The sequence below is a fragment of the Trematomus bernacchii genome, unplaced genomic scaffold (genome assembly GCF_902827165.1).
Source record: "Trematomus bernacchii unplaced genomic scaffold, fTreBer1.1, whole genome shotgun sequence".
NCBI lineage: Eukaryota > Metazoa > Chordata > Actinopteri > Perciformes > Nototheniidae > Trematomus > Trematomus bernacchii.
Genome location: NW_022987705.1, coordinates 12,638,375 through 12,662,836, shown reverse-complemented (window position 1 = coordinate 12,662,836; position 24,462 = coordinate 12,638,375). Strand labels below are relative to the sequence as shown.

The 24,462-nt window shown below is 39.7% G+C and overlaps 1 protein-coding gene across 1 annotated transcript; it reads left to right on the top strand.

Annotated features, from left to right (window-relative positions):
* The first annotated feature begins 2,324 nt into the window (after positions 1–2,324).
* LOC117490606 (solute carrier family 22 member 4-like) lies at positions 2,325–24,120 on the top strand. Its single transcript, XM_034140366.1, has 10 exons — positions 2,325–2,732; positions 7,139–7,242; positions 7,332–7,486; positions 8,865–9,036; positions 9,910–10,036; positions 10,783–10,883; positions 11,014–11,228; positions 11,892–12,074; positions 15,316–15,451; positions 23,997–24,120. The coding sequence occupies exons 1-10, from the start codon at positions 2,325–2,327 to the stop codon at positions 24,073–24,075; spliced, it is 1,680 nt and encodes a 559-aa protein (XP_033996257.1). The 3' UTR covers positions 24,076–24,120.
* Positions 24,121–24,462: the final 342 nt, after the last annotated feature.

Sequence of the window (24,462 nt, the reverse complement as noted above, 5' to 3'; positions counted from 1 at the left end):
AAACAGGAACTGCCGCCAAAACTGAAAACTTGACGTGGATCTTAAATATATAAGCAATTAAACAACATCTTACATTTCTTTTCACACAATACGGCTGACTTTTATATTTGATCCAATTGGTAGATAGGCTGTATTTACGCCATAACGGTGCACAGCTGATAGAAAGGGATACCTACTGGTTAAAGCACGTTATTGCATTTTATTATTTTATTATTAGATATTAATAGGATCCCTATAAAGTATATTCTTTACTCGTTGTTATTTACAGTAAGAGATCCATATGTTTGTCTGTTTCACAAAGAGGATAGGTAGTTGATAAAATGTTAAGTACTTATTATTTTACTATTAATATAGTCTTAATTAAAGACTGTATATAATGACTATTTTGCACATCCCATTCAAGATTTCAAGATTTTCTAAGGTTTATTGACATTAAAGACTGTATATAATGACTATTTTGCACATCCCTTTCAAGATTTCAAGATTTTCTAAGGTTTATTGACATTAAAGACTGTATATAATGACTATTTTGCACATCCCTTTCAAGATTTCAAGATTTTCTAAGGTTTATTGACATATCATATTATACACAACTACGGTGTAGTTATGCAATGAATGAAAAACTTGGGTCGCAGGTTCCTCAACAGTGCATTACAAGACATCTATCAATATGTGTGTGTACCTCCACCATTACATTGTCATATTCTGCACATTTCTTATACTATCTACATACATCTTATAAGAGTATAATACATATGTATAATATCAGTTAAAAATAAGTGCTTAAACATAGTTAACATGGCAGGAAAGCAATATATTAGACGTTAAGTACTTTGTCAGGCTTAATATTTATCTGTAGATACAAATGTCACTGTGTGTGCTGTGTGCTCTGCATGTGTGACCATCAAAGAGGGTTTCATCCCTCCATATTCATCTTCTATACCCCCAAAGCTTTTTTCTTATTCAAAAGAAGACCTTAACCTAAAGTATTCTTTAATGTTTAAATAAAGCCTTATTAGTTTGTCTGTTTTGCACATCCTCCTATTAATATCTAATAATGAAATTATAAAATGCTATAACGTGCTTTAACCAGTAGGTGTCCCTTTCTATCAGCTGTGCACCGTTATGGCGTAAATACAGCCTATCTACCAATTGGATCAAATATAAAAGTCAGCCGAATTAGTGTTGATACTGCAAGGAGACGTATTGTGTGAAAAGAAATGTAAGATGTTGTTTAATTGCTTATATATTTAAGATCCACGTCAAGTTTTCAGTTTTGGCGGCAGTTCCTGTTTGTCTAGAAGTCTTGTCATCAGGGCACTATAAATAGAGTTAACTACGGCAGATATGTCATATTGAATGCAGCCGAAACGTGTATTACAATGCCGTTATGTGATGACTTTCAAAAAGAAAAGCAAGCACACTCGGAATAATGTATTATTTAATTTTTGTATACAGTCTATGGTTGCTACGGCGTGTTACAACTGGACGCCACGGGACCCTGACCAAGCGTCGCTCCTGGACGCTTAGGGAGTGAGAGTGTGTTGAGTTTTCACTATAAGTAAAAAATAATTTTTGGACGGACACTATAATTTACAGTTTTTTACTATGTTCAATCTGAATTTTCTTTAAAATAATAAACATCTATATTGATTCTGACTTTTCTACATCCAACTCACAGGTTTATCATTACTTTGAGAAAAAAGATTATTAATTTAACCCTTTTAGAAGGGAAGATATGGTCATTTGTTCTGGGAATGTCATTTTCGAGCCTGAGACCTGAAAAACAGGCTCAGGGCTTAACAGGTTAACCTCTGTTTGGCAATGATTAACTCCCCTGTCAAGGATTCTTTTCGTAACATTATATTTTATAATATTACTCAAATGTTCTTATTACTTGAGTTTGATAGAATACATCCAAATTAAACTTACTTATATTTGAAATGATTTTCTAGCACAACAAATTTAGAAACCCTACGATGTAGAACCTTTTACTTATTTCAACCATTTATCCATTAAGGTTATGCATTATTGTTTATAAAAGGCGTTGTGTTTATACAAGTGGAAGAAGTTCACATGGTTTCAGAAACGTGTGATATGGTGAAATATGCAAGGCTGCAATAACACGTTGTTAAACCAAACCCAGATTAGTGTGTAACTGTGTAACTGCAGCTCAGGTCACACTGCCATAAAAAGCCTGAACTCAGCTTAATTGCTCATATGTAGAAAGTGTGTGCAGTAGAGCACACTCTCTTGCATCTATCAGTATTCACTCAGTGTCTGCTTACCTTTTTCCTTTTTAAATGCCAATGACTAATGAAGTAATGGACAGCTCGGAAATTAGAGATTATGACACAATCACGTCTTTTCTTGGATCTTGGGGACCCTTTCAGCTAAGGATTTTCTTAGCAATGGCCTTCAGCATCCTGCCGAATGGATTTATTGGCGCCTATATCGTATTTGTAGGTGATACCCCTCCACACAAGTGCTTTATTCCTGATAACTACAGTATCAGCGAGGTGTGGAGAAATGAGACGATCCCTTTGGAAATGGTTGATGGCATCTCAAAGAGCAGCTCTTGCTCAAGACTTAACCTGGACATTGTCAGAAACTACTCTCAGAATAATATCATCCCAAATGTGGATGTAAATGTGAGTGAAATTCCTCTGGAGAAGTGTCTGGATGGGTGGACATACAGCAAAGAAATCTACCAGTCAACCATTGTCACAGAGGTGAGTCATAATAAGTCATCAATTATTTTCAATTTGAGCATATTTTCGTGGTTTCCACAGAGACATGGTCATATCATTTGTTTTCAACACACTCTCACTCCCTAAGCGTCCAGGAGCGACGCTTGGTTAGGGTCCCGTGGCATCCAGTTGTGACGCGCCGAGGCTCCTTCAGCTTTATAAACGGACGCAAAGGGCTTTCAACTGATTGCAATGTATTCCCATCGGCGGCAGTATTTGACGCTTAGGGAAGCACGGCATTCGTTTGTGTCGGAGGCTGTTAAAGGCAATGTGAGCGTCCATTCCCATTGGATAACGGAGAATTGAACACCCGGAAGTAAGTATTCCCCTTACTGTCGATTGATTTGACAGTGATATCTCCACTACTCATCAACTCAAAAACACCAGATTATCCTTGTTAATTAAACGACATTGATAGGTTTTAGTGTGTGTACAATGCTTTTGTCACGTTTTCCCCTTCAATTCTGAGAAACAAGTCGTTTTCTATGAGTTTTGGATGGCCGAAGACATTACATTACCCACAATCCTCTGTAGCAACCATAGACTGTATAAAAAAATGAAATAATACATTATTCCGAGTGTGCTTGCTTTTCTCTTTGAAAGTCATCACATAACGGCATTGTAATACACGTTTCGGCTGCATTAAATATTACATATCTGCCGTAGTTAACTCTATTTATAGTGCCCTGATGACAAGACTTCTAGACAAACAGGAACTGCCGCCAAAACTGAAAACTTGACGTGGATCTTAAATATATAAGCAATTAAACAACATCTTACATTTCTTTTCACACAATACGTCTCCTTGCAGTATCAACACTAATTCGGCTGACTTTTATATTTGATCCAATTGGTAGATAGGCTGTATTTACGCCATAACGGTGCACAGCTGATAGAAAGGGACACCTACTGGTTAAAGCACGTTATTGCATTTTATAATTGTATTATTAGATATTAATAGGATCCCTATAAAGTATATTCTTTACTCGTCGTTATTCTCTACTAATAGTCAGTGGCGACTGGTCATTAGGGGCAGGGGCACAGCCCCACCTAGTGTCAGCAGAAAGTATTACACATAATGATTACAAAAAATGCAAAGAGATGCAAAAAAAGAAATAAAAAAAAATATAAAATATATTTTAAGGTCATGTTTAATCATCTGATTCGTCTGTACATTGCTGTTTTAGTCTGTGTTCTTCTAATTAGTGTCTACAGTGCCGTTTTGAGCCATGTGGGACAAAACCTGATCATGCCCCACCCTCTCACTGTCAAAGTGAACGGTGACTGTAAAAACTACACTGCGCATGCTCAGAGTATTTTTCAATGTAATGTGTGTGGCAAAAAAAAAGACCATAGGGGCACAGAGCTGCCATCCCCACCATACGTCATCTCACATCATTCAGAGCTGTAAGTACGTGTGCCGCGAAAAGTGTGGTGTGTGAAGAGGAGACGAGAGAGCTGCAGTGACGCGTCCTAAAACCAGGAAGTAAGCTGCAAAAAAGCAATGAGGTTTCTCCATAGGATTTTAGAAAATAGCTCGAAATAAGATCTGTGGGAAACGTACCTGTTAGATAAATGCACGTTTTGTTCAGCCGGATAACATCCACATGTCTACCCTACTTTTATAATTTTTTTATCATAAATCTATCGATTAGATTTATGATAGACTTTTGAAACTACAAGAAGATAAGGAGGACTTTTACAAAAAAGTTATAGAAATTTTTGTCCAGAAGGATAGGCAAATGGACTTCATCTTCAAGTCAAGGTAAGACCGCAATTTTTTGAAAATGGGATCTTACTAAGAGAACAATTCAATATTTAAATGATAAAATTACATTTTTTGGGTATCCTTTTGTTGAACTGTCTGTTTAAAATTAATCGAAGCATCAGACAAAAAAAGCTTTTGAAAATAATATTGTATTTTGGTTTAGGTCAAAATATAATATTTGTAAACCTGAAGAGTCAGTGCCAGTGCCTCACCAGCCATGAACCTCACTGCACGTCACTGCAGAAGCTTATATATAGATATCTAAGTTTTTTGTGCCCCACCACTTTTGTACATATAAAAACGCCACTGCTAATAGTTAATTAAAGACTGTATATAATGACTATTTTGCACATCCCATTCAAGATTTCAAGATTTTCTAAGGTTTATTGACATTAAAGACTGTATATAATGACTATTTTGCACATCCCTTTCAAGATTTCAAGATTTTCTAAGGTTTATTGACATATCATATTATACACAACTACGGTGTAGTTATGCAATGAATGAAAAACTTGGGTCGCAGGTTCCTCAACAGTGCATTACAAGACATCTATCAATATGTGTGTACCTCCACTATTACATTGTCATATTCTGCACATTTCTTATACTATCTACATACATCTTATAAGAGTATAATACATATGTATAATATCAGTTAAAATAAGTGCTTAAACATAGTTAACATTGCAGGAAAGCAATATATTAGACGTTAAGTACTTTGTCAGGCTTAATATTTATCTGTAGATACAAATTTCACTGTGTGTGCTGTGTGCTCTGCATGTGTGACCATCAAAGAGGGTTTCATCCCTCCATATTCATCTTCTATACCCCCAAAGCTTTTTTCTTATTCAAAAGAAGACCTTAACCTAAAGTATTCTTTAATGTTTAAATAAAGCCTTATTAGTTTGTCTGTTTTGCACATCCTCCTATTAATATCTAATAATAAAATTATAAAATGCAATAACGTGCTTTAACCAGTAGGTGTCCCTTTCTATCAGCTGTGCACCGTTATGGCGTAAATACAGCCTATCTACCAATTGGATCAAATATAAAAGTCAGCCGAATTAGTGTTGATACTGCAAGGAGACGTATTGTGTGAAAAGAAATGTAAGATGTTGTTTAATTGCTTATATATTTAAGATCCACGTCAAGTTTTCAGTTTTTTCGGCAGTTCCTTTTGTCTAGAAGTCTTGTCATCAGGGCTCTATAAATAGAGTTAACTACGGCAGATATGTCATATTTAATGCAGCCGAAACGTGTATTACAATGCCGTTATGTGATGACTTTCAAAGAGAAAAGCAAGCACACTCGGAATAATGTATTATTTAATTTTTGTATACAGTCTATGGTTGCTACAGAGGATTGTGGGTAATGTAATGTCTTCGGCCATCCAAAACTCATAGAAAACGACTTGTTTCTCAGAATTGAAGGGGAAAACGTGACAAAAGCATTGTACACACACTAAAAACCTATCAATGTCGTTTAATTAACAAGGATAATGTTTTTGAGTTGATGAGTAGTGGAGATATCACTGTCAAATCAATCGACAGTAAGGGGAATACTTACTTCTGGGTGTACAATTCTCCGTTATCCAATGGGAATGCACGCTCACATTGCCTTTAACAGCCTCCGACACAAACGAATGCCGTGCTTCCCTAAGCGTCAAATACCGCCGCTGATGGGAATACATTGCAATCAGTTGAAAGCCCTTTGTGTCCGTTTATGAAGCTGAAGGAGCCTCGGCGCGTCACAACTGGACGCCACGGGACCCTGACCAAGCGTCGCTCCTGGACGCTTAGGGAGTGAGAGTGTGTTGGTCTGATAGGGAATTATTCATATGGCCATTTAGTTTATGTTCTAATCGTTTTAGCTTTTTGCTCTCCTCTGAATTCTCTGTCCAAACACAGGCAAACAGCCTTGGGAGAGTTACCGGTGTGATAAGGAAGGCCCTTTCTTTGTACTTGGCATTTAACCACAGCTGTGGCCTAGACATGACCATAAAATAATCACTTCTTCAGACGATAACAGGGCAGTCATGAAGTATAATATTGATTATGTTTTTAGAAGTGGTTAACATGTCAGTGACATGGGAGAACGTCAGAGTTGGTTTTGGCAGAGGCTGTGTCAATATGGTGTCTCAGAAAGTGTTTTTGTCAAGTCTACAGCCGTAACTTTCAATTAATCTTCAGTGTCTGACATCAATTCAAAGCTCTGAAGTGTAATTTTTGTGTTCCGGTTTCATCAAAGTGTCTAGTTTTCAGGAAGCTAAAAGTTGCTAGAATCAACAAAAGAAGAATAATTATTATAATTAAAGTTTACAACAATGTGATTACTACGACTGCTGCTTATAATGATGCTCACACAAAAGTGACCTGTTGTGTGTTGTTGCGGCCACTATTACTCATAATAACATTTATATGTGTTTGATATTTTGCATCAGCTACTTCTTCTACTAGGCTTTGAATATTACTACTGTTATATGATATACATTTGGTTATTGTACAGCTTTATAACTGTGATTAAACTGTGTCTTAGTTATCATAAAAATGGGACGCATATGAAATAGAGGTGATTCATTTTCACACAGCTATGCCCTAAAGAAAACGTGTTGTTTTTGCAGTGGGACTTGGTGTGTGACAATAAGTACAAACTTCCACTGTCTACCTCGATCAATTACATCGGTGTGCTAGTGGGAGCATTTATCTCAGGCCAGATGTCTGACAGGTTGGTACTTCATAGTCTGAATACTTTAACAATCAATTATAATATTAGAATTACAGTTACTAACTCACTAAACTGTATTTCATTCACAGGTATGGAAGGAGGCCAGCCCTCTTTCTCATGATGATTCTTCAGACAGTGGCGATCACTGCACAGATATTCTCTCCAAACTGGGAGATCTTCTGCTTCATTTTCTTCTTTGTTGGTGCTGGCGGCTTCTCCAACTATACCATTGCATTTGTGCTAGGTATGTTTTCAAGTCAGGATTTGGAACATGTTATATTTGATACTCATGGGCGGCGCCAGGATTCTTTTGCTGCAGTAGCTTAGCAGTTGCTATATGACAGCACGGTGTTGCTAGTTAATTTTCAAAATAAATAAACAAACAATACCAGTGGGACAAGCACGAGCCTGTTCATATTGTCGCGTTCACCGCTATTCAAGATCACAGATCACGAGCCTTCAATGTCGAAAATGTTCTCTTTATTTTATGGTATTGACGGCCACAGCCACGCCTTACAGAGCCAATCAATAGTATAACACTCATTATGACTTTTCCCCACACTCGAACACAACTCCTACCGTCTCGTACTCCCTCCACACACACCGGAAAACGCACACACACACCTGGAAGGGGCGGTCTCTCCCTATCTCCCACCAACAACATTGCCTAAATAACTTTACAAATGTACTAAACTGTGCACATCTGATAACTGAAATAACTATTAACTTGGACACGCTACAATATTATCATTAATATTTACATTAAAACATTCCTTTGACACTTATAACATTACTTTGCAAGGTAAGCACAACCAAAATAAGTTTGTAAAAGCAGAATTTGAACACTGTTTCTGTGCTCCTACAATATTTGTGTATAATACCATTACACCCTAAGCGTACAAGTGCACAATAGCGATCGTTCACTGTTTCAACTGGCATGCTGTGGCATTTAACCTCATCACCACACCGCAAACAGACTGACACACACACACACACACACACACACACCCACACACACACACACACACACACACACACACACACACACACACACACACACACACACACACACACACACAGGGTTGTCCGGCTGGACCGGCTCCGTTGGAGATGGCGGTCGTTTACGCTGACTTGTAAGAAATCTTTCCATTTTCGATCTGTGTTCACACACTGAGAATTATAACAACATTAGCCAAGTAACAGTTCACGCTTTAACTTACAACAACCCCTGATAGATCTCGCGAGAATATGTATAAATATATATAGATGCATTTTCATAACAAAACAATGGGGTTGCTAAGCTGTTGCTAGGCCAATTGTTGGAGTTGCTATAGCAACTCCAAGCTACCCCCTGGCGCCGCCCCTGTTAATACTGCTTGAGAAGTTTGTAGATGTCATGTTGTTCTCTCTAACCTGGTAGAGTAAAACACAAGTTTGTGATAAAAACTGTGGTGTATTCAAGTGTGTAATGCAATCTTTCAAAACACAGATCAATGTAGTGATTCTGATTCTGATTGGCTATTGATCTCACATAAAGTCCCCCAACAGAACTGACCGGCAAAATCACTCAGAAACTCCAGTCTCAGGTTTTTATTGATATTCTCTCATTTATTTTGGTACAGGAACTGAAATACTAAGCCCAAAGTCCAGAGTGATCTTCTGCTCCATGGGTGTGTTTATGAGCTCAGCCATGGGTTACCTGGCAATGCCAGCTGTAGCCTACTTCATCCGTGATTGGCGGATGCTGCTGATTCCCATGGCTGCCTCTGGACTGATCTACGTCCCTATATGGTGGTAAGAATTAGGGAGGGACATTTAACATCAGGTCTGCATCCAACACTTTCAGAATGTGTAGTGTCTGTAGAACACTGACCTTCAACTGTGGCTCTGAATTAAATAAAAGTCTAAGAGCTTTTTGCCAGTCTGTGGTTGAAGCTATCTTTTCTGCACTTTGCGGATCAGCCATGAAATGTAACTGAACTGACCTAATACATCTTATTTGCTCTCATATGTGTTACTTCGGATCAACAGACACGATCAGCTTGTGTAAGCGTTCGTCAACAAAGCATATAAACAGGAGCATATCTCCTGCAAACTGTTCAGATGTTCATAGATAGCAGTAGCAACACTGCGTCCCATTCAAAACATTGAAACGTTGGTAGAGAACAGGGTCAATTTATCATTGTATTTATCAATAAATAAGTGTGTATATGTAGCAAAAAAAGTGCTGTTAAACAGTATAAACTCATGGCAATCCCTAGTAAGTAATTTCTATGTATTGTATTAAAGCTTGCTCTCTCATACAGAAACCGTACGTTGCTTGCATGGTGAGAACACATTTATATTGAAAGGAACTTGTAAGTAGAAACTTTAAGAAAGTAGCATGTTCCTGTGAGATACAGTGGTGATCGACCAGATGTGTATTTGCTAAACCAACTAGTTATTCATCACTAAGGCTTTCTTTTCTCTTATAGCTAATATAATGGCTATCTCCATATGTTTTAATCTTATAGGTAAACAAGGCTTTCTTTTCTCTAATAGCTAATATAATGGCTATCTCCATATGCTTTAATCTTATAGGTAAACATTGTCAAAATGTTTTGCATTTAGTCCAAATGGTAACTATGTATGTAAATGTGCTGATATTGTTGTTTCCCTGTTCTACAGGTTAGTCCCAGAGTCTCCTCGCTGGCTGCTGTCTCGGGGCAGAGTGGAGGAGGCGGAGGCCATACTGATAGGAGCTGCTAAGAGCAACAATGTAGAGCCTCCAAAGGCCATTTTCACACAAGCTGAGGTAAGCTGCTAGTTTATTTTTAACAAGTTATACAAATAAACCATTCCTGACTCAGAATGTTAGTAAAAGTAAAAAGAGTTTACTTATTGTGTTTTTTACATAGCATAGTCTTCCTGTTGTAAGATAAGATAAGAAGTACTTTATTGATCCCAAGTTGGGAAATGTTTGTGTTGCAGCAGCATAAAAATACATGGCATTGTACAATAAAAATTAAAAGAAATAAACATTCCAAAATGTCATCTCAATAGCAATAAAATAGCATTAAAAAGTAGAATATATACATATAAATATAAAGCAGGATACTATATATATATATATATATATATATATATATATATATATATATATATATATATATAAATACATATATATATATACATACTTATATATGTATGTATATATATATACATATATAAGTATGTAAGGAATGGAATATTAAATATTACATTGGATATAAATGTAAAATGTACAGTGTGATTTTAAGTCCATGTCTTGAGAGTATTGCATTTCAGGTCAGCAATTTCACTAAGGCAATTGTAGTCAAGTATCAACTCAATATACTATTCTGTATTCTGAATTCTGTACTTTTTACTCAACTACAGTACATTTGACTGATTCTAACATCCAACTTTTTTATTTTAAAAACTGCCAGTGTCAAATGTGTGTTACATGAGTGCAGGGCTATTTTCACAGTTTAGGATTTGATGTTTTTAATTGTTGCAAATGTATTTTCTTCTTTTTCCAAGATTGACGATGCAATGTCTAGGAAAGACAAGAGATACAACTTTTCAGTTATTGTGAGCAGCTGCAATATGTTCTCCATTACAGTGCTGTGCTCAATGCTGTGGTACGTCTACAATCTTCTCTTTAACTAAAAAAAATCACTCTACAAAACAATGTAAATATTACAGATCCATCCCAAATGTGTGTCTCCCATCCTATGTGTACTCAATTTGTTGTCTTGAATGTCTCTGCAGGATTGTTGTCACCATTGGCTACTATGCGTTAGTCCTTAACACTTCAAACCTGAACGGCGACCCTTTTTTAAACTGCTTCCTGTCTGGCTTAGTACAATTGCCGGCTTACATAATAGCCTTGTTACTGCTCCAATACTGCTCCAGGCACTTGTGCCAATCTTCTACACTCTTCTTCGGAGGCGTGATGATCCTCTGTGTTCACATCATCCCAACAGGTAATACTTTGCTTTCTATAGATCAATAAAACTGTTCTGTCACACTTAATGGACGGAATGCTAAATCTTGGCAGCATAACATGAACAACAACATGTACATAGTTCTGGTTGACAACAGTTGTGATTTTAAATATATATATAAAAGAAAAATACCATCTTCTATTACAATGTGTATTTATATAAACGTGTTAAGTCATTTTCGCCAATTGAGATAAAATAATGATCAACCCTTGCATTTAAAGTGTTATAAATTGGATTTGTGTGGCGACATTCCAAGGACGAATCACAAGCAGCGTACACTGTTAGGATCCAAATAGATCCAAATTGTACAGCTTAGACTTTTAGGAATTTCATTAGTTTTGCTGGTGATAAAAGTATTGGACTATAGCAGAGGTGGGACCAAGTCATTGGTGTTCAAGTCCAAGTCGAGTCGCAAGTGTTTTGTGATTTTGTCAAGTCGAGTCCAAAGTCATCAAATTGGTGACTCGAGTCTGACTCTAGTCCAAGTCATGTGACTCAAGTCCACACCTCTGGACTATAGTAAAACAATTAAAATATATAATTTTCACAAGTCAGAAGGAAAAACAAGGCTCATTTAATTGGCTTTAGATGTGTTGGATGTATCGTATATTTCATATGCCTCTTCTTCTTATTGCCTTATAGATTCAGAGATTGTGCCTGTGTTGTTGGAGATTTTGGGCAGATTTGGCATGACATCTGCATTTTGTGTGGTGTACACGTTCTCATCGGAGCTCTTCCCCACCGTCATCAGAAGCACAGCGATGGGCTGCTGTTCCATGGCAGCTCGCATTGGAAGCATCGTCTCCCCTTTTATCATTTACCTGGGTAAGTAATACGTTTTATATTTTGAGCATTTAGCAAGTGTGAGGGCATGTCTTTCTGATCAATTCAGTTTATTATTATTTTCTTATTTCTGTAGTGTAGAGCTGCAGCTGTTGTACAGTTGAAGAGTTGATTTGTCCAGCCACTAAGAATGAATCGATATTCAAACAATTGATTCTGCCTTTTTGAAGCAAAAAGCCAAATATTTGATGGTTCAATCTTCTCAAATTTGACATTTTTTATGACATATAGAAAGCGTAAGTTGAACATCTGAAGCTTAAAGGTAGGGTAGGTAAGTTTGAGAAACCGGCTCGAGATCGCTAGAATTTGAAATAACACAACCGGAGAAAATCTGCCACTTCCTTATAGAGCCCCTCCTCCAACACACACGAACGCGCACATGACCAATGAGGGCACGAGATAAGTTTGTGCACAGATGGAAGGCTGACAGGCAGGTAGGCCATCCAGTTATTTTAGCCGGGCCGGCTAAAATGATTGGTCATACTTTTTACAGTATTACGGCTTCCACAGATGACATTTTTTTATGGATTTTTTGTCAAAGCACTTAAAGGGCCCATGTCATGGCCATTTCCACTGATCATAATTACATTGTTGAGGTATACTAAAATAGATTTATACTGTGCAATTTTCCAAACTCACATTGGTTTCGCATACAGCATCTCTGTCAAGCATGTGTATTCAGCAGTATTCACTTTCTCCACTAAACGACTCGTTGGAGCTCTTGCCCCCCCCTCCCTGTGAGCCTAGTGTGCTCCGATTGGTCAGCTCGGCCACTCGTTCTGATTAGTCAACCACCAGAGAGGCTGCGCCCATGTCAGTGCTTTTCCCGGCTGCTCTCAGCGTAACATCAGTCTTATCATGGCGTCGGTACAGCGGTATATTTTATATACATATATATTTTTAACTGTTGTTATAGAAGAGTGTGACGGCCTCAGGGCCTTTGTCTTACGGTGGGGTGGAGCTGAAGAGGGTAATCAGCGCGATCACGGACACCTCCGTAGCCGGTGCTATTAATCCCAGCGGCCCGGAGTCTCTCTCCAAAGCGGCTGCAGAAGGACGAACTGAGCGACCCTCTCCCCTCGACCACCTGTCTCTGCATTTACTACAATAAATGTGCCGTGGTTTTGTAAACTCGTGTATGTCTCCTTGTCTTTCCGTTGTGGCCTACGAGCTACTCTCATAACAAAGAGTAAGTTATTTTTACCCGTTATAAACTACTACTGTTTGATGAGAAATCAAATCATGGTTTGCTATATATGAATTCAGGGAAGAAAGGATAGGCCTACTAAGTATTTCCATTAAACTTTATTTTTAGAAATGTACAAAATGAACATAAATATACATATATACACGGTATATCATCCATTCCTCCTCCTCGCATCTTGCCTGCGCACAGTCGGTGCGGTGCCTTTTAGCACCCTCAGTAGTAGTAGAATCCCTTCCCCGTCATGGATTGTCCGCCAGGATCTGGCTGGACGAAATCAAATGCAAATCACAAAATATTAGAGAAACTTAGTTGTTTTAGATTCGTTAGTAGTAGTTGTGTAATGAACAGCTTGCCTGCTAATATGCTAACCTAGCTTTGTTTACCTTGGTAGCTAACACGATATGAACGTTAGCTTGGAGGAAAGGCAACTATAATGCAGTGTAATAAAACTACTATGAACAAAAGCTAGTGGTTCATATTAGGCTAGCAATAACGTGTTTATAATTGCAATCGTATACGGGTATTCTGCTACGTTCGGTCATACAATGTAACTTGCATGAATACATTGTTTTGCGCTAGCATACAGCTAGCCTCGTTAGCTACATGCAGTATATGTACGGTCACAATGTACGGTAAATCACAGTACAGTATACTGTATGAGTATTCCGTGTGTGTGACTGCAGACATTCTCCTGCCATGACAAACATGTAAGGCCATCTGCTGACATTGTAGTTGATATATTTAAACGCTAGCAACGTAGCATCACAAAAATGTTTTTCTGACCGAAACTAGCTCTAGCTCCGTGTGTTAGATCGCTACGCCAGCTATAATGTAATTACGTTTCGCGACTGACCGGCAAATCACCCGGAGTATACTGTCAATAGGTATTTTGTGTGTGAATGCAGACATTCTCCTGCTATGAGATACATGTATGCAAGGCCATCTGCTGATATTAGAGTTGATATATGGAAACTCTAGCAACTTAGTTAGCACTGTGTCAATGGCTTAGCAGTCCAACACAGTTTACACATTTAAACAGTCTTGTTTGATAAATACACAAATAACAATGCAAACTTACAGGTTGTATACCCAGATCTTCCCCTGCTCCAAACGGTCCAAACAAGCTGTGCATATCCGGCCTCAAACTGGGCAATGTTTTGGAAGCTTTCGTCTGTGAAATGCCGGTTCTTCGAACCTCTGGAGGAGGAACACGACGCTGCTGGTGTGGCCATAGCTCTTCGGGATTGGTCCATTTCGTTCCGGGTACCGCATGACATCAGGCGGTACCCGGAACTAAATGGAAGACTCAAATGGGCAGTGACGTATCTCCAACGAGGCATTTTGGGGAGGTATTTTCTGTGTTAGAGTTTTACTCGCTACAGGGTGTACTTTGAGGGTTTTGACTCTGCACACCGTTTACATGCATAAAAACCTTCATAACACACAAGGGGACGGGTAATAACCGGAAAAGCATGACATGGGAGCTTTAAGATATTCATTGCTATCGGGATGTTAAGAGCATTCCATGGAATATAACAAAAAGTGTATCTCGAGCCGGTTTCTCAAACTTACCTACAGTACCCTACCTTTAAGGTATACGGTATACTTACTTTTTTAATTAAAAGTAAAGAAAAGTCAAATATGTTTTTCTCTAGCTTTAAGGATTTAATCAGACAGAATAAGCAAACCGAAGGCATTTTTGTAGCCTATGACGCACTGTGAATCACTATTGTTCACTTTTTTAACATTTCATAAAAAAAAAGGTTTAAAAATCGACATCTTTAATTGAAGCCCTACTGCATTAAGAACGCCCTGGGTCTCTTCTCTTTACTTCAAGCTTTAGTTTGCTGAAAATGTGCTGAAACAAGTTTTTCTCTCAAAAATAATTGTTCAGAAAGCATAGAACCGTTGTTGTTTTTTTCATCTAAATTACAATACACACAGTCGTACAAATAATTATATTTGTTTAATGAGTCATTCCTTGCCTTTATTGTGGTATTTTCTGCTTTTTTGCAGGACAATACAACAAGGCATTACCATATATATTGATGGGTGGGTTTGCCCTTTGTGGGGCCCTCTTGTGTTTCCTGCTGCCAGAAACTTTTGGAAAGCCTTTACCAGAAACCATGGCACAAATGCAGCCGATATGCGGGTGAGCATACACGACAGCAAGTTGCACTACTCACATACTGCATGTCTACTCGTCACAGTGTTTCTTTATACACGTCTCTACTACAGATGTAGTTCCAAGTCCTCTTGATCACATTAAGATTCTGTATCATCATAGTTAAGGGGAAACTCTTTATACCACTCTCACTGATTCATAATAATAATAATAATAATAATAATAGATTTATTTTACAGGTGCTCAAAGACGCTTTACAGATATAGTGAAAAGAAAAGAACAACAAATACATATATATAGTTAAAGTCAAATTAAAATCAAGCAATACAAAAACAATCACACATTAAAAGCGAAATTGAAGAGGTGAGTTTTTGTAAGTTTTTTGAAGGTGGTGAGGTCAGTGCAGTTGGCTTCTGATGAGCGGAGGCAGCAGGAGGGGGTGTGGTGGTGCAGCAGGTCTGTGAGGTAGGGGGGGCAGGGCCGTGGGAAGTAGGGGTGCTGCAGCACCCCCTGGTGGAGGACAGGGGATCTGCACTTCCACAAGATTAAATACAAATATAATAGAGAGAGAGAGAGAGAGAGAGAGATTCTACAATAATGTGGAGGGAGAGTTCTCTCTCCTGTCAGACTGAGAGGCTCAGTGAGGTAAAGGACTCTGAGTGTTTAGATAGTTCACTTTAGTCTTAGTTATCTCAGTGGGTCTCAAACGTTTTGATCACAATTTATGTAAACAAATATTTCCAAGGCACACCTTTATAATTATTAGGATAAATAACAACAGGTTTGAAATCATTCCAATGTATACTATAGGACGGTAACCAAACATATCGTTTAAAATTGGAGAGAATAAAAAATATGTATGAATAAATAAATGTTAATAGGTAAAATAAGATATAAATGAACCACAAAAATAAAATAAGTTTGAACATTTATTTGTTATTGGCTATGGTAGGTTGTTGGTTATGTTCATATACTTATTTGATTAATAAAATGAAAACCGATCTTTTTCATATGGGTGTTTAGAGTTGTACCCCCTAGATCAGTCTCTAGTAATTGGGTGCTCAAAGTTCACCAGATTGAAGCATTTTACTTTAAAATGTTAACAAAAATCTTCGCGGGGGGGCACCCCCGGACCCCCCGAGGATGTGACGACTACCCCCTAATTAAAACATGTTGATATAATACTAAATACATTTTAAGCCTTTTTATATAAGTTGTCCACCATGTCAATACGTTTCTCTTTTTGTAGTGTATTGGTCTTTTGTAGAGGTTTTTCATTGCCAGCTAAAATCTTGCCTAGGGCAGCACATTGGTCAGAACCGGCCCTGGTGTCATCCCCACAGCACCCCCCATTTGAAACATGTTCCCACGGCTATCCTGGTTGTTGAGGGCTTTGTGAGTAATGAGGAGGACTTTGAAGTCGATTCTTTGTCGGACGGGGAGCCAGTGGAGGTTCTGGAGGACGGGAGTGATGTGGTCTCGGGAGCGGGTGTGGGTGAGGAGGCGGGCAGCAGAGTTCTGGATATGTTGGAGTTTATTGATCAGGTTGGATGGTATGCCGTAGAGCAACTGGTGGGTCGCGAACCCGTTTCGAGTGGGTCGCAGATGTGTGAGTGAAGAAAAAAAAAATTGAAAAAAAAAAATTATTAAACTATTTTTATTTATTTTTTGTCTTGGGGAAAATTTCACATTTTTATTTTGAAAGTCCGATTTTCTAACGCTGTGCATGCAGTAGGCTTGGACTGGAAGTACCGGAGACCTTAAACGGTTTTGAAAATTTCTGTCACGTAGTGATCATCTTCTCAATAAAACATCTTTGCTGATGTTTTTTCGAGTCTTCTGGCCAATCAGAATCAAGATTGTTGCCGGAAGTCAACTATTCTTTATACATCCATGGGTACAACTTCAGATACAAATGAACACATAATGAAATATGACCCCCGGTTTGATGATTGACAGCTCACAGAACAATGGGGGCTATCTACCCTACCCACAATTTAAAGTAATTCACACAGACAAGTTCAGCTGTCAGAACAAAGTGAAAAACAAACAATGGCATAAAATATTATTAATATGTCGGGTAGTAATAGATTTATTTATTTTCTTCTCAGAGTGTACCAGCATGTGTAGTTTATATGTTAGTATTTCTAAAAATCTCCCCCAGAGCCCCTTCTGGGGTTGGGTTTTCAGCATGTCTGCCTTTTTATGTTATACAGTTCAGCTTTGATTCCATCATCTCATTAAACCTTCTTTAAAAGCATACTTTAGTTCTGTGAAGGGATATAAGGGATATATGCACTGTACTTCACTTAATTAATATTGTACGCTGAAAAGCGTATATATTACAGCACGATTTGTTGTTGAATAGATTTGAGTGGTTCAAATTTCGGGTCGCGATTTATTGACAAAGGAAAAAGTGGGTCCCGAGGCCTGACCAGTTGAGAACCACTGCCGTAGAGGATGCTATTGCAGTAGTCGAGTCGTGATGTGATGAATGCATGAATCAGGGTTTCAGCAGCAGAGGAGGAGAGTGATGGGCGGAGACAGGTAATGTTTTTGAGGTGGAAAAAGGCAGTCCTGGTGATGTGATTGATGTGGTGATTGAATTTGAGCTGACTGTCGAAGATGACTCCGAGGTTGCGGTTGTGAGGGGGGGGGGGGGGGGGGATAGAGTGTTGCTGTCAATGGTAAAGTTGACATTCTGGATGGTTTTGGTACGGGATGGGGGGCCGATGATGATGATGTCTGATTTGGCACTGTTCAGTTGGAGATAGCTTGTTTGGATCCATGCTTTTATTTCTGAGAGACAGTTGGTGAGAGTGGAGTGTGTTGTGGGGATGATGTTTTTTGTTGAGATATAAAGTTGGATGTCATCGGTATAGCAGTGAAATTGAAGGTTGTGGCGACGAATGATTTTGCCAAGGGGGAGCATGTAGAGGATGAAGAGGAGGGGGCCAAGCACCGATCCCTGGGGGACGCCTTGGGACAGAGGAGCAGTGGAGAAGGTGCAGTTATTGATGTTGATAAACTGATGTCTGTCGGTGAGGTAGGATTTCAGCCAGGAGAGTGCAGTGTCGGTGATGTTGAGTGATGATTCGAGGAGGGACAGCAGGATGGTGTGGTTGATGGTGTCGAATGCTGCGGTGAGGTCGAGGAGGATGAGGATTGTTACGTGCCAGGCAGGCTGTACTTGTGTGATTCTCCTTCCCTCCTGTTTTTCTCTTCTCCCTGTCTTCTGCACAGCTAATCAGCAGTTGATGAGGACCTGCCTGTGCACCAGAGTCTGATGGCTGATTGGATCCTCTCACCCTCAGCTGGCCTATCAGCAGCCAGGGCCGACCATAAAGGAGGCACCCAGGAAGTCTTCTCGCTCTCTCACTCTGGGTAGATTGCTGCTGGAGGAGCCTGCAATTGACTGCCTTGTAGAGAAAACATTTCTCTTTATTTTGTATAATCTTTGTTGAAAGTGTGTGTGTTGAGAGGTGGAGTAGTTAGGTAAGTCTGGGGTACCCTGTACACTTCTCATCACGTAGATAACTAATGTTAAGACACACTAGGTTAGCGGATTGTTGCCACCCCTGTATTCTGTTTTTGTCCAATTCTGAGTAGTTTAGGTAGTGAGGGTTTTTGTTTGAGTTTTGGTTTCAAAGGATAGACGTAGAGATAGGCCTGGTTTTGTTATGCTTGTTTCTTTTGTTTGGCACAATCCTTTGACTCCTCCTCCTCCTCCTCACACACAGAGTATTTCTGTAAGGTTCTGTTCAGTTTAAAAGGTTTACAAGAATAAACCTTTTGTCAAACCTTTACGCTGACTCTCATTTTATTGGTTGTTGTGTGTTATTGTCTCCAGGTCCCCTAGACCTTAGTGGGGACGTAACACAAATGGGGGCTCATCCGGGATTTAAATTTTCCTGAGCTAAAGATAACCAATAATATTGAAGTCATTGTGGCTGTTGTAAAGTTGCTGAAAAAATGGGTTTTGACTTACAGGATTTTATTGAAAGTCCAAGTGTTGATAAGTTGTATTCCTGTCGCAAAGATGACATGTTATGTGTTGCAGCTCACTTTAACATTTCAGTAGACAAGTATAGAGTAAAAAAAGATCTAAGAGATGAAATCCTGCAAAAACTAGAGGAGTTAAAAATTCTTGTAATCCCAGGCATGTCAACACAGACTACGGCTGATGTGTCTATTGATGATGATGGTGAACGTGTAGTTGGTGCTTCCTTTATAGAACAGAAGGGTCGTGCTGTATTAGCTACACCTAGAATTGACAAGGTTAAACCTGGAGCTCCTCCTGCAACGCTTCCTAGGTTTGAGGCTTTCTCTCCGGGTAGCTTTGGTGCAAGTAGTAGTGCCAAACTGAAGGTTCGTCTTGCCCGTCTTCAGCTGGAGGCCCAGGAGAAGGAAATGGTGCGTAGAGCGGACTATGATTTCAAACTGCAGATTCGCAAGTTAGAGATAGAAGCTGAAATCACGTTAAAGCGGCTTGAAGTTGATTCCCTGAGAATCTCTTCAGAGCAGAGATTTGAGAGGTCAATACCTTCGCATGCAGTCCATACCAGAAGTTTTGATGTTAGTAAAAATATTGCTTTGGTGCCAACTTTTAAAGAGTCGGAAGTTGACTCATATTTTTGTGCTTTTGAGAGAATTGCTACCGCACTAGTCTGGCCTAAAGACATGTGGCCAATCCTACTTCAGTGCAAATTAGTAGGAAAAGCTCAGGAAGTGGTATCTTCACTTTCTTTGGAAGAAAGCTTGCAGTACGAAGTGCTTAAAGAGTCAATCTTGCGTGCTTATGAGCTTGTGCCGGAGGCTTACAGACAAAAGTTCAGAAACCATAAAAAGTCTGCTACGCAGACATTTGTTGAGTTTGCACGGGAGAAGGGCATTCTCTTTGATAAATGGTGTGCAGCTAATGAAGTGAAGGATCATTTTGAGTCTCTTCGTCAGTTACTTCTCTTGGAAGATTTTAAGAATTCTTTGCCTGAAAGAATGGTGATATTCTTAAATGAACAGAAGGTCACTTCACTGGCTAAGGCAGCTGTCTTAGCGGATGAATTTATGCTCACTCACAAGACTGTGTTTTCTTCTCCCTTGCGCCCAGATAACACTACAGTATCACAAATCGGAAGACCTGATCGTGGCACCACAACTTTTGAAAGGTCTAGAGGACCACCGTCACCTCCACGGGGGCCCCGTGAGTGTAACTACTGCCATAAAACAGGACACCTTATTTCAGGGTGTCATTTCTTAAAGCGTAAACAGCAATTTTCGCAACGCTTTCAAACGCCAAAAGGCATGGGACTCATTAAAGGAGTGTCCCTATCAGACATAGGAATGTCCCAGGAAGATGATGTACCTGATCCCTGTTTCAAACCCTTTATTTCAAAGGGCTTTGTTTCTTTAACAGGGGATCCTAAAGACCAGCTGCCAGTACAGGTACTAAGGGACACAGGAGGTTCTCAGTCTATTATTAGAGAAGGCATCTTACCTTTAACCTCCAGATCATCATGTGGATCAAGTGCTGTTGTTCAAGGGGTAGGCATGACACTGGTTGCGGCTCCTTTGCACAATGTTTATATTCACTCATCGCTTGTCAAAGGATTCTTTAAAGTAGCTGTCCTCCCTGCCTTGCCCATCAAAGGTGTTGATTTTATCCTCAGTAATGACTTGGCTGGGGGAAAAGTTAAACCAGTACCTGAGGTCATAGATTCTCCTGATCTAAGTTTAGACACAGGGAAATCAGCTGAAGTACCTCCCGAAATCTTTCCTGCTTGTGTGGTTACAAGAGCCCAGTCAAAGAAATATGGAGAGGACTTGTCTGATTCTTTTCTTGCTACAGGGCAGTTTCTTGATGCCATGACTGTGTCGGACCGACTGCCAGAGGAGGCCCGGTCTGCTGGTGCTGGATCACCCAGTAACAGCTCAGGGCTTGTACACCTGCCTGCCTCTCGGGAAGAATTCATGGCAGCACAGATAAGTGATGAAACACTTTCTAAATGTCTCTCTTCTGTTATCAGTCAGGAAGAGGCCAGGTCAAATAAGATGGCCTACATTATGGAAGATGGCCTATTAAAGCGTCGCTGGATTAGTGATGCCTGTGAGGAGTCAGACTCCTTTGCAATTTATCAGGTTGTCGTGCCAACAGCCTATCGTTCTCAGGTGATGTCCTTGGCTCATGATCATCCGTGGTCAGGTCACATGGGGGTGACAAAAACGTATGGGAGAGTTTTAAAACACTTCTTTTGGCCAGGACTCAAGTCTGATGTAGTTCTTTATTGTCGAACATGTCATGAGTGCCAAATGGCTGGTAAACCGAATCAGGTGATTCACCCTGCTCCCCTCATTCCCATTCCGGTAATGGGAGAGCCATTCGAAAGGGTGATTGTGGATTGTGTGGGACCCTTGCCAAAAACTAAAACTGGAAACCAGTTTCTCTTAACTGTCATGTGTGCCTCCACTAGGTTTCCAGAAGCCATCCCACTACGGAAGATCACTGCCCCGGTCATCACCAAGGCACTTCTGAAGTTTTTCTCCATGTTTGGTCTACCGAAGGTAGTTCAAACAGACCAAGGTACCAACTTCATGTCTAAAGTGTTTGCCCGGGTACTTGACACTTTAGGTATCAAGCATGTGACATCCAGCCCATATCATCCTGAAAGTCAGGGGGCATTAGAGAGGTTTCACCAGACTATGAAATGCATGTTAAGAAAACATTGCCACGAGTCTCAAAAAGATTGGGATGACGGTGTTCCTTTTGTGTTATTTGCTGCCCGTGAAGCTGTTCAGGAGTCTCTAGGTTTTAGTCCTGCTGAGCTAGTGTTTGGACATGAGGTCAGAGGTCCTTTAAGAGTTCTTAAAGAGCATTTGATCATGCCAACGAAAAAAGTTTGCAGTATTCCGGAGTATGTCGCCAAACTAAGGGATCGTCTACATCGTGCTTGCTCCTTGGCTAGGGAAGCTCTGACCTCTACTCAAGGGAAGATGAAGAAACGCTACGACCAGAAGGCGGTAGAGCGCTTGTTTCAGCCAGGTGACAAGGTGTTGGTTCTACTGCCTGTACCTGGTTCTGCTCTGTCTACTAAATGTTCTGGTCCTTATGTTGTAGATAAGAAGCTCGGTGAAACAAATTACGTCATTCAAACACCTGACCGCAGACGTCCTACGAGAGTGTGTCATATCAACATGCTGAAGAAGTACTGCACCAGGGATGACCAAAATGAATCTTCCAAAGCTCACCAGGTGGAGACAACCGTCTCTCCTATGGCTTCAGTTTCAAGGGTGAGCTCAAATGAGGATGAGTTGGTGATGCGCAGTGCAACACCACAGGGGGCAATACTGAGGTATTGGCTGATTTGCCCAATTATTTGTCTCATCTTCCTGATAACCAGGAAATGATTTGCTATGTTTATTGTCAGGTCCAAACATACTGTTTGGATTTATATGTGTGGGGGTGTTACGTGCCAGGCAGGCTGTACTTGTGTGATTCTCCTTCCCTCCTGTTTTTCTCTTCTCCCTGTCTTCTGCACAGCTAATCAGCAGTTGATGAGGACCTGCCTGTGCACCAGAGTCTGATGGCTGATTGGATCCTCTCACCCTCAGCTGGCCTATCAGCAGCCAGGGCCGACCATAAAGGAGGCACCCAGGAAGTCTTCTCGCTCTCTCACTCTGGGTAGATTGCTGCTGGAGGAGCCTGCAATTGACTGCCTTGTAGAGAAAACATTTCTCTTTATTTTGTATAATCTTTGTTGAAAGTGTGTGTGTTGAGAGGTGGAGTAGTTAGGTAAGTCTGGGGTACCCTGTACACTTCTCATCACGTAGATAACTAATGTTAAGACACACTAGGTTAGCGGATTGTTGCCACCCCTGTATTCTGTTTTTGTCCAATTCTGAGTAGTTTAGGTAGTGAGGGTTTTTGTTTGAGTTTTGGTTTCAAAGGATAGACGTAGAGATAGGCCTGGTTTTGTTATGCTTGTTTCTTTTGTTTGGCACAATCCGTTGACTCCTCCTCCTCCTCACACACAGAGTATTTCTGTAAGGTTCTGTTCAGTTTAAAAGGTTTACAAGAATAAACCTTTTGTCAAACCTTTACGCTGACTCTCATTTTATTGGTTGTTGTGTGTTGTCTCCAGGTCCCCTAGACCTTAGTGGGGACGTAACAAGGATGTTCAGGTTGCCGGAGTCAGAGGAGAGGAGGAGGTCGTTTGTGATTTTGAGAAGAGCTGTTTCGGTGCTGTGTTTTGATCGGAAACCGGATTGAAATGGCTCAAAGTGGTCATTGGAGCTGAGGGGGGATTTTAGTTGTGAGGCAATGACACGTTCAAGTATTTTTTGTGATTGCTTTTATCTTCAATGAAGAGCAAATGGACGTCGAAATTGGTTACTATATTGCCGTTATTTATATTTTTATGTTACAGTATATGATGCATGTTGCACGTTTGAAAGCTTTGTGCTCTTTCACATGCAGCACAAGACTGTTTGTAGTGTCAGGAGAAATGTAAAGTCCAACATGACCTTTAATAGCACTGCTGTTAAACTGTTGCTAAATCTTCTGTTAATGTTTAAACAGGGGAAGACGGAAGAAAGCAAAGGAAGATGAAAATGGAGAGAGCGCGACTGATTATCAGAATAAAGAATCCAGGTTATAGTTGTGATTTGTATTTGTATTTTTCTTTATACTCACATGATTGCTCAATAAGATGTTGTTTTAAATAAAGTTACTTTTATCATTTATTGTGTGTAATTCTGTTTGATATATTATTGTATGAAATGTCCACCTAACTTATTGTGAAGCACGATGTCAAGCCATTTTTATAAATTTAACATTTTGACACAGGAAATTGAAGACTGCATTAAGATTGAGGAGCTTTGTTGTGGTTGTGAAAGCATTCTCTTCAAATAGCCTTTATAAATGGTTAAGTATCAGATCACTGCATGGGAATCCATCATAACAAGATTCAATGAGACATAAAGATAATGCATGTTTTAGCACAGATGTTGCAGTCATGAAACATGTGTAGTCATCTCATTCATTC